We start from the raw sequence: 11,228 nt of genomic DNA on the forward strand, positions 1-11,228 counted from the left end.
ACTACAACACTAAAAACAACAAAAACCTCAAATTCTACCATTTCTCAATATTCAAAATTTTGTATCACATTAAAATATACTGTGCCAGAAACTGATTAACCCTTTATCTAAAAATTCAAACTCTCTTGATTGGTGTTTTGATTGGTATAGCTCCGTGGTAGGCTCCATGACTATTAGCATGTTTAAGACCCTGGGATAAATCCCAGAACTATAAAATAAAAAAATATAAAATAGTCAGGTTAATCGATATTGCTGCAATTAGAACGAATGGCAAAGAAAACTATGGCAGATTGAAACCCAGTAATTCTACACACATTTCTGATACACTTAATACCATGCTGACCTATAACCTGTGCTCTGTAGATGGCAGCAAATTCTGAATAGTAACAATAGTTATATTATTATATTGTTAATAATAACAATGATTATGTGACGATAATAATAATAATACATGAGGGGTTGCATGTGTGCCACAGTGCCTATGACCTAGAGGTCAGAAGACAACTTTGTGAAGTCAGTTCTCTTCCATATTCCCATGAGTTCTGGAGCACACACTACAGTTGTCTGGCTTGCATGGCAAACACTTTACTAGCTGAGCCATCTCACTGGCACAGGAAGATCTTTAACTATATAACTAGTAAATAAAAAAGTGTCAGAATATCAATTATATCTCAACTTTAAAAAATTAAGCTGCTTTTTTAGCAGTTTTTAAGCTGTTGAGAAATTGTAATTAGATGACATACTTTTAATATTTTGCTTTTAAGAATTCACCTTATAACTTTTGAACACTGAAAAAGAATCAGATCAAATATTAATTCATTCTACACATTAATGTAATATTTTAATCAATCTTATCATGAAAACATTTACTATTTAAACCAGTGTAAGATAAACTAGGAGGGGGAGGGGAGGTGGGAGTAAGGGGAAAGGAAATAACATTTTAAATGTAAATACAGAGAATAACCAATAAAAACAAAAAAAGAAAAAAAGATATCTAAACTATGTATTTACATCTATTTTATAAACATTTCCACTTAATACCAAGCAAGATAAAAAGTTTATCATGCCTTCCATTTAATAACTAGCACACACTCAGACTCCCGTGGTGTGGAGCACTGATTACCCTAGGCTCCCTGCACAGGTGCTGGAATGAAACAAGTCTTGGAGAGTCCGCAGCACTGCTCCGTAGGCCACTCGCTCCACCCTGTAAGCACTACAGTACTTGGATGAACAGTTTCCCAGACAAAGAGAATTATTCCCCTAACAAAAGAAATTCTCACTTAAAAATTAGTAACATTTATTACTTACCACTGATGTTAAGGTCATAATCTCCCGCTGTAATCACATTAGCAGCTAATCCTTCTGCAGGTTGGCTGCCAGAAACAACATCATTCAAAAGCTTCCCAATGGCTCCAGGCTGAGGTGGCTGGGTGACAATGTTGCTTACTGAGATCTTCAAATTTTTAATTATATGCAGTTGATTATTAGGATCTCTCATGTGAACTTTATTAAAAAGAGAAAAAAAATTTTTTAATTAACTTGGTAAAATAGATCCTAAACCAAAACTGTTTTCAAACACAAAAGAAACTCAAATCAAAAAACAAACAAACCCAAAAAAAACTAAAAGAATATTCTTGCAAAATACAACTGGTTACATTTTCCCTTACAAACCAAAATAAATACCTATTAATCATAAACATCCTTCCTCTTAGCCAGCCATAGTGGCACATGCCTATAATCCCAACACTTGGAAGGTAGAAGAAGCAGGAGGATCTGGAGTTCAAGGTCCGCCTGGGCTACAAGAGGCTATCTCAAAGGGGGGAGGGGCGGGGGGCGGTGGAGGGGGGAACCTTCCTTTCACACAATACTACTGGTCACTATTTCCCCATAGGTCCTGTTGTTTCCCCCACATTTAGAATTGCCCAAAATGAGGCACTGATTCAACAAAAAATAAAAAACAATAAGATATCAAAATAACATGCTGTAAATATCTGCCTCATTTTGTAGTCTAGGCTGGCTTTGAGCTTATAGCAAGGTATGCCTCTGGCCTGGGCTGCTTTAGTGCTTGAATTACAGGTTTGAGTCACCGGAGATGTGGTGGTAGAAACAAGAGAATCCTGGAATACTCTAGCATGGCACATGCAGGGGAGAACAAGAAAAACTCAGTTCAAACAAGGTGAAAGGCAAGGACAAGATCACACACACACACACAAACACACACACACAATTTATGGCACAGAAAAGGGAAAAGGAAAGGAGAGGGAAAAATATGGCCAGAGTATTGTATATAGCTCTGGTATCTTTAGGAACATATTTTGCATGTATTTTCCTTGAAGTTGTTCCATAATTATCAAATGCTATAAGCAGCTAAATAGTTAAATAGGCCTTATAGTTTTTTAATAGGACATTATTCTGAATTCTGTATATATATATATATATATATATATATATATATATATATATATATAACATATAGTGTGTGTGTGTGTGTGTGTATATATATATATATATACATATATATATATATATATATATATATATATATATATATATATATATATAAAAGTTGCAGACAAGCTGGTGAGAAAAAATATATAATCATTGAAAAGAAAAAAAAATTGGTACCATTCTAGAGAAACCTACTTGAACTGAAACAGTAGGAAATTGTGCCCAGAGAGCAACTCCACTCTTCTAGCACTACACCTTGAGAAAATCCAAATTCCCCTAAAGGAGTCTAAACAATGCTACTGGCATGGCTTACTCAAAAACCACAGTAGAGTCATCCTCGAAGGGACAGAACAATTCAACTGTGGTCCAGGAGGCCCAAGCTACACCTCAAGCTGGAAACACACATGATACTAGTTTTACAGGCATGGAAGTTGCAAGCATGAAAGGGCATGAAAGGTTAAGCCAAGGTTCTAAAATGCCCGAGACAGGGCAGTTTGTAACAGGGTTGACTCCCTGCTAAGAGAGACTAAGAGAAAACTGTAAAACTGGGAAAGGAAAGCCTACACTGCACCAGGAGATCTTCAATGTCACAAGAAGGCCAGAGTAATGGGACATCTGCTACAGAAAGCTACAGGAACATAATGAAGCTGGTTTGAGAGACTACATGTGCTGCAGGCAGCAAATCAGGAAGGGTCGGGGTACACAAGTCATCTGGAGCACAAGCCCAGACACCAACACAGACACAACTGTTTGCCTGCTGGGTTTCTATCCTGCATTGGTCCAAACAGCCTTGCTATACTCACTCCCCACTTTAGAAATGGGAGTGTTTATTTTGTGTCATCCCATATTGGAAGTATGTAATCTGTTGTTTTTATTTTTATTTTATGTTATAGTTTATGAGAAGACGTCACCAGAGTTTCAGAAGAAGCTTTGCACTTAACTTCAAAATAATATTGTACTGTTAAAAACTACAAGGGCTTTTGCATTTAGACTGAATGCATTTTACATTATGAAGTACCTATAGGAATAAAAAGCAGAAGGTTATGGTTTAAAAGTGAGACACTGGGGATTGCAGAGACAACTCTGTGGTTAGAAGCACTCGTTGTTCTTCTAGAGGACTTGAGTTCAAATCCCAGCAACTACATGGAAACACACAACGGTCTGTAACGGTCCCAGGGGATCAAACAACTCCTGATCTCAGAGGGGACTGCAGGCACCCAAGTCTGGTGCGTAGAAAAACTAACAGGCAAGTAATCGTAACATAAAATAAACATTAAAGTATTTTAAAATGATACGATATACTTGATTGTATTCATACACTCCACCTCCGTTAATTCCTCCCAACCCCCTCACAACTTTATGCTGCCACTATAATCTGTATCTTAATCACCTTTGAACATATTTTTCTTCATTTTTTTCTTCTTTTTTGAGTGATTCCTACGTTATTCAAGCTGGCACCAAGCAAGAAATCCTCCTGATCCATCCTCTAAAACAATAGGATTATAGACATGTGCCATGTCTACTTAAACTTTTTAAAATTTATACCAACTCAGTATGAAACTACAAACTCAATGATCTGCCAAAATGACCTTCTCGAGAATTTACATTTACCACTAGATGAAATCTAAAAGCCCCTTAGTAAAATTCAAGCTTCTCTGATTTCTTCTGCATTCTGTACCCCAGAAGACAGCTTTCCTGACAGTCTCCCATAACCATTAGACTACAATTTATACCTTCTGATCTAACCATTTGATGGCAACCTTAACTGCAATCACAGAAAACTGGGCATGCCACTGCAGGGCTATCTTGATTGTGATGGTCACTCCATCTTGTCTCTTAAGGAATCCTGAACTGTATAACATGGGAAAAGATAGCTCTAGTCTGCAATCATCCCTGTTTCCTGATTGTTGATGCAATGTGACTAGATGTTTCAGGCTCCTGCTGCCTTCACTTCTCCGCCATAACGCACTATAAAGTAAGCTAAAATAAACCCCTTCTCTCATAAGCTGCTTTTGTCAGAGTAGTTTATCACAGAAACAACAAAAGAGACTAAGACCAATCTACACTCATTCCTTCACAGACTCCTGAATAAGCAGTGATTGCTTTTCCTACCCACCACCTCACTGTACTCCTTCCTAGTCTTTCCCATGCTGCAGAGGGAAACAGAAGTAGCCAGATAGTTCACCACTAACACTGCACTGTCCAATGAGAAGGGAACTGCCACACCACAAAAGGCTGAGTCTCTAAAAATGCACCTACTCACAAGAAAGGATATTTAAGTGGAAATACAGAATTTGAAAAACTTTGCAACAAAAAAAGAATGCAAAACCTCTCATTATAGCTTTTTGGGAGCTAACCCATTATTGGATACCTATTAAAACAAATCTGCCAAAACTGTAGGAATGCATGAGTTAAATAGATCAGAGTACTAGAACTAATCCCACTACCGTGAGGAATCTCACCAAGTAGAGAAAAAACGGTTAGTGCAAGAGGTCCCAAGTTCAATTTTCATCATCAAAAGAAAGAAGAAAACATTTTCATTTGCTATATTTTTCTTTATATATATTATCATGCCTACCAGAAATTTTAACTATATTCATGCCTGACATGGTGGCACATGCATGTAATCCTAATGCTTAGAAAGTAAGTCAGGAAGATCAAAAGTTCAAGTCCAGTCTGGGTTACGAGTCCTTGCTCTCCAGTATAAATAAGTAATTTTAAGCACTTCCAAGAGATAGGTGATTCCAATCACAATATCTTGAGTCACACTGTTTTTAAATCTTTCCTAGATATGAAACTGCAGATAAGCTATTATTTCTGTACCTCAATGTTCTCAATTTCCAAAGGACAGTAACAGCTAAGTGGTGGTGCACACTTGTCATAGCACATAGCCAGCTGAGGTGGGAGAGTCACCATGGGCTGGAGGTTAGCCTGGGGTACACACTGAGTTTAAGCCCAGCCTGAGCAACATAACCAACCCTGCTCCAAAATAACAATGATAATAAATGGCATAACAATGAAAGACTCGGTGACTAAAAGAAAAGCTATATGAAACAAGCCTAAAGTATTAGCATTATCTCTTTTTCTTAAAACAAGAGCACACACAAAGTCAAACTTAAGACTGTAGAGGGGCCAGGAATGTAGCGCAATAAGACAGCCCTTGCTTAGCATGTGGAGGACCCTAAATTTGACCCCTCAGTATGGGGGAGAGGGAAAGGTTTAAGACTATAAACTAAAACAAGTCATAGTGATACACACCTGCAGCCTCAACACTCAGGAAGCTAGGACAAAAGGATCTCAACATTGAAGCTACATTGGGCTACAAAGAGAAACAGAAGGCAATCTGAGCTAACACTCAGACCTATGAACTCCATTCCCAAAAAGAATGATCGTGGCAACTCCAGAGCCTCTACCCCTTTGGGGATTACTTATCAGACACCAAGTGTATCAAATATTCACATTATAATCCTTATCAGCCAAATGACAATTTTGAAGCCACAATGACGTGTAACAGGCTGAAGAGTTGGATTAGCCAGGTGCTATACAAATTGGGGGGGGGGGGGTCTATGTCCATTTCCCTCTACCCCAAGGCAGGTACCCGAGTTCAAAGCCACCCTGGTCTATTTATTAGACCAGGACTACATAGACCTTGTCTCAAACAAATAAACAAGGTCTTTTTGCTTAGTTTTGTGTGTATGTATATCCACATGTATGTAAGTACAATCTGTGAACAGTGCTGTGCCAGACAACAGTGCCCTAGGACTGGGGTTACAGACACTTATAAGCTGCCAAATGGGTGCTGGGAATGGAACTACACAGCCTTCTGCAGAGCAGCCTGCGCTTGAACCACTGCACCATCTCTGTCCTCAATTTGGTTTTCTGGATAACTCCTTCCACCCTAACTACAAAGATAACTTGCAAAGCTCCAAAAGACTGCCTGAGGCACATAAACTAGGGAGTCAACAGTTAACAGAAGTTTGTAAAAGAGGCCTTCATCAACAATTTAAATTACAAAGGAACTTCACCTGCTCTTTTTAGCTAGGTTTGGTTTCAAAGATACCATTTAAGCATTCTAGGGAGTATACTTATAAAAAGTTTTTAACTTTTAAAAATGTGTCTGTCTCTGTCTCTGTGTGTGTTGTTTTGGATTGCTCCCAGAGTTAGAGTTACAGGAAGTTCTGAGCCACCACGCATGGATGCTGGGAATCAGAATTTGATCCTCGACAAGAGCTCTTAACCATCTCTCTAACCTCTTAAATAAAACTATGATTTAGTTTTTTCCTTAATTAAAAAAAAAAGTACCAAAGACTGGAGAAAGAACCAAGTATGATGATAGCTCATGCCTGTAATCTCAACACTCAAGAGACAGGAATACTGTCTGGGGTTCGAGTTCCAGACCAGCCTGGCCTATAGTGAAACCCATCTTTAAAATTAACAAAAGTAAATACTAAAGCTGGATAAAGCAAAAAAGCAAATATCATTAAGTATAAAAATGTTTATGACTAACCATCAATATGAAAAAAAGCAAAACGTTTGCACCGTTCTAGCCCTATGTCTAAATAACTTAAATGTTTACTACAATTTATCCTATCTTTTTTTTTAACTCAATCTCTTCAGATAGGGTGTTACCGAGGCCTTCCTGGCCTCAAACAGAGCCCAGGCAAGACTTAAACTTCTTGCCTCTCCCTCAGTGCTAGGATCACAGGTGTGCAAAGGTTATGTGGTACTGAGAATCCAATCGATGGCGGCTTCCAGCATGCTAGGCACTCTACCAAGAGAGCTCCATCGCTGCTCCCATTCTTTATTATTCATGTAGGACTTTTTGCTTGCTTTCTTGAGATTGGGCAAATTGCTGCATAGCTACTAACTTGTTTGAATAGTCTAAAGGAAAAAAAGTAAATAGCCAAACAGAAGTTCAGAACAAGGTGAACCTCGAGGCTAGGCGAATGTCATGAACGACGTAACTCTGAAAGTCCAATTTAATACTCGATCGGGGGGACATGACAGATCTTCACTCTTACACTCCGTTTCGGAGGCTGCATCTTTTTGTTTTTATCTAGTAAGTACCAAGTCCTGTCCCAGTGACTGCTAACAGCAGTCTCGACTCCCTTGTGTCAGGGCTCAAGTTTTTCTTCGCGACTTAATGACCCGGTCCGTCCAAGGAAGAAAGCGCCTAGAAAACCGGGTGGTCAGGAGCGCGCTGTCTTGACAGACGCTCGCCACCCCTCGTCCGGCCGCAGCCCCGGGACGCCGCCCCTCTTTCCTCTACTTGCTCCCAACTTCCTTCTCTCGGCCACAGCTTGGTTTCAGCCTGGTGAACGAGGAAGGGCACCACGTACCTTCGGAAGTGAGGCGAGAGAAGGGCTTGAGCAGCTCGGCGAAGCTGAGGTGGTTGAGGCGGGTGAGCCGTTCGGCTTCGTCGCTGCACAGCGCGGCGACGCAGGGAACGAAGGAGTCCGGGATGAGCTCCTGCACCGACTGCACGCACTGGGCCATGACCGCGGCCCGGCACCCGGCCTCCGCCCCGCCTCGGAGCCGAGCTTGCCGCAGCCACCGCCGCCTGCCCGGCCGGGCGCGGCCCCACTCGGGAGCCTACAGCCGACTGCGCTTAGCCGCCGCTGCTTCGACCTTCGGGGCCCGAGCCCGTCCCTGCCTCGGCTCAGCGCTCCCCGAGGCTTTGCATCCCACCCTGCTAGGTGGGGACGCCGACCACCGCCGTTCAGTCCTCCCTACGGCAAAGCCTTGGTCACTGCCCGACAGGAACCGCCATGTTGGGCCGAACCCTGACCCGCCGGCAGTACTACTCCCGGCAGACCCCGCGAGCACGCCTCACGTGACTGTGTCAAAGAGGCGGTAGGGGCGGGGCCGGGGCCGATGACTGGGAAACGGGGAGCGACGGAAGCCGGTTGGGGGATTGGAAGCGGGAATACTATGACGAGTGGGTTCTCTGAGCTGGGCTGGAGTCTAGCCCTGAGGAGGGTGGGCGTTGCGTGACTGAGCGGGGCAGGCACTCCACTTTTGGCTAGGTTTTCTGGCAGGCGCCCAGCAACTCTGTCAAGGTGATTCAGTCAAACCTGACCTTCTCGGTCCTCCGAGTGGTCCCACCTGCCTGCAGTAAGCAACTAATGTAACTTCGCGCTACTTCCTGACCTGTCGCCCCGCCTGCCCCTTGCTGGATGGAGAAGGGGTGTGGACCGCCGGCAAGTGCCTAGGGCTTCCCTCTGCAGATGTATCCTTTGAGTATCGTTATACTTCAAAAGCAGACTGCCAGTGTGTGCTCAGCCACCGATCAGGAAAGTGTGCTGTTGAGGTTGCTTTAGTTTGCTGGGAGTATAAAGGGAAACTGCATTTTTTCTGGATCTCTGGGGAAAGATGTCCTCAAATGCTGCCTGGATTTCTTGGAATTCCTGCTTCAGCTTCCCAAGTGCTGGGATTACAGGCTTGCACCACGACTCCCAGCTCCGCCTCTCCTTTTCTTTGTTAAGAGTATGTACTTCATGGAGGAGGAGAAGCCAGTATTTGTATACTGTATGGCTGGTCATTATTGCATATTTCAGACTTGTAAGTCCCGATAATCGCATGGCCCACACCTACATGGCCAAAAGGGGATTACCAGAGGCTTGCCACAGACAGAATGGAGAACAGAGAGTGCTACCAGACTAGAGAATAGGCCCTAGAGCTCACCATTAGCTGAGGGATGTAGATCTGTGTTAGTGTAAGACCACCCTGGTCTATGGGTACAAGCCAGTCACAACTGTATACAGTAAGACCATGGCTCAAGAAAAAAAGGGAGTGGGGTGATTTTATTCCTCTCCTGCTCAGTTCTTGGCAAAGTACTATTAAACGTTTCTATATCCTTTAAAAAGATGACATTGCAGTAGGTACCTTAACAGACTTTTTAAGATCTGACTGTGTCCTTAGCTAGCCTCATACTCAGAGATCTGTTTGCCTCTTGAGTGCTGGGACTAAAGGTATGTGCCATCATGCCCAGTGGTAGCAGACTTTATAGTCAAGAGTTTTGTAACATCAAAATAAAAATTAATGAGGATGGAGAGATAGCCCAGTAGTTAAAAGCAATTACTGCTTTTTCAGAAGACCTGAGTTCAGTTCCCAGCACCCACATCCAGTAGCCCACAAATAGCAGGAACTCCAGTTCCACTGAACTTCATACCCTCTTCTGACTTTTAAGGGCACCTGTACTTATGTGCACATACCCACACAAACACACACATGTACATATAAATAAACATGTTTAAGTTAAAATCAGGCATGGTGCATATGCCAGTAATTCCAACTAAGTAATTCCAGGTGGGAACTGCCAGGTGTGGTGGTATAAACCTTTAGTCCAGCACTCAGGAGGCAGAGGCAAGCAGATCTGTGTGAACTTGTGGCCTGCCTTGTCTACAAATCGAGTTCCACAACAGTCAAAAAAAAAAAAAAAAAAAAAAGAAAAGAAATCCAGACTGAAACTAGACGGTCAGCTTGGGATGTAAAAGTAACTTTTACTTGCCTGATATAATTCATTTACCTCAAATGCTAACTTAGGACTAGTCCTGGATCTTCTAAACTCTCTGTAGTCCCATCTAGGGCCGGCATGTTTTCAGGCTCTGAGACTTGCTGCTGAATAAGAGGATCCTTTCTGGCCCTTTCTGAGCTCTGGCTATTGGTCGACTTGGTGGTTCTAGCTCAAAGCTCCTCTCCATGCTGACTGAACTGGGTATGACTCTATTCCAGCCAGGTTTAAAGTTATGTCCTAAGAACTGAGCCACACCACAACTAGAACCTGTTGGGTTTTTTTTTTTTTTCAGTAGTAACACAATCTGTAGTTTCACCGTGGATTCAAATATCCTGCAATATTGAGATATACAATAATATACAATCTGGGGGAAAAATGTAGGCTGGGCATGGTAGAACATGCTTGTCATCCTGTCCCGGGAAAAGGGAAGGAAAATAAGTCGATGGTCAATGTTACATAGCAAGCCTCAGGTTAGTCTAGAATACATCAGGAAGTGTATCTAGGCAGTGGTAACTACACCTATAATCCAACAGCTAGGAGTCAGAAGCAAAAGCATCAGCACAGGTTCACGGCCAGCCTGGAGCCCGTTTTAGCTAACCCCCGTAATCCCAGCATTTGAGGTTCTGAGATTTCTACTACAAGGTCTAGGCTACATAAGATCCTGTCTTAATAAGTAAATATAAAATAAATCATGCTGGGGATATAGCTTGGTGTTAGGGCACTTGTCTCTCATACATGAAGTTCTACCTACGTTTGATTTCCAGTGATTTAAAGGGGTAGGCAGAAGATGTGGTTATAGTAGCTGAAACAACATATAGGTAAAGGAGAAATGTAGCTCAAGGGAAAAGGAGCTGTGCTCCAAGCACAGCCCCAGGTCTCATCAGCAGGAGGCTTGCCTGGCTTCTCTGCTTCTGCCTTCACCCTCTGGAACCCAGTGTAGGGCCTGCACTCCGCCAGACCCGTACTCTCACTTTAACAGATTTAGTCCCAGCATCACTGTCCATCCCAGGGGATGCTTCTGATCTGTCTCACACCATGGTGTGAACACCATTTCCCTGAGCCAGTCAAGGTTAGCTATTATTGGCCAGCCCTGGTCAGAACTCTGCTTTTCTAGGACGGAAGATAGAATTTTGACTATCAAACTAGAGATGGGAATGTTTACCAGCCAAATATAAAAGTCACATATCACGCCACAAACTCATCATCAGCTTCTCAATAATCACACATGGCCTTCCATAGCTGTGATTTTAAGAAAGCCTCTACA

The 11,228-nt window shown here is 42.3% G+C and overlaps 1 protein-coding gene across 3 annotated transcripts in view; it reads right to left on the reverse strand.

Annotated features, from left to right (window-relative positions):
* The window catches only part of TRAPPC8 (trafficking protein particle complex subunit 8), a 67,385-nt gene extending 59,166 nt beyond the window's left edge, over nucleotides 1-8,219 (reverse strand). For 2 of the 3 annotated variants that reach the window (XR_013975095.1, XM_080919841.1), the window contains exons 1-2: nucleotides 7,788-8,219; nucleotides 1,309-1,503 (exon numbers count right to left, since the gene is read on the reverse strand). Coding sequence is in view for 1 of the 3 variants with exons in the window: in XM_080919841.1 (XP_080775967.1) it covers nucleotides 1,309-1,503; nucleotides 7,788-7,944 (352 nt within the window). In the remaining 2 variants the exon portion in view is untranslated. Of the gene's footprint in view, nucleotides 1-1,308; nucleotides 1,504-7,787 lie in introns of those variants that run through there. The other variant, XM_080919842.1, reaches the window with a different exon arrangement.
* Nucleotides 8,220-11,228: the final 3,009 nt, after the last annotated feature.

Source organism: Micromys minutus (assembly GCF_963924665.1).
Source record: "Micromys minutus genome assembly, chromosome: 8".
Taxonomy (NCBI): Eukaryota; Metazoa; Chordata; class Mammalia; order Rodentia; family Muridae; genus Micromys; species Micromys minutus.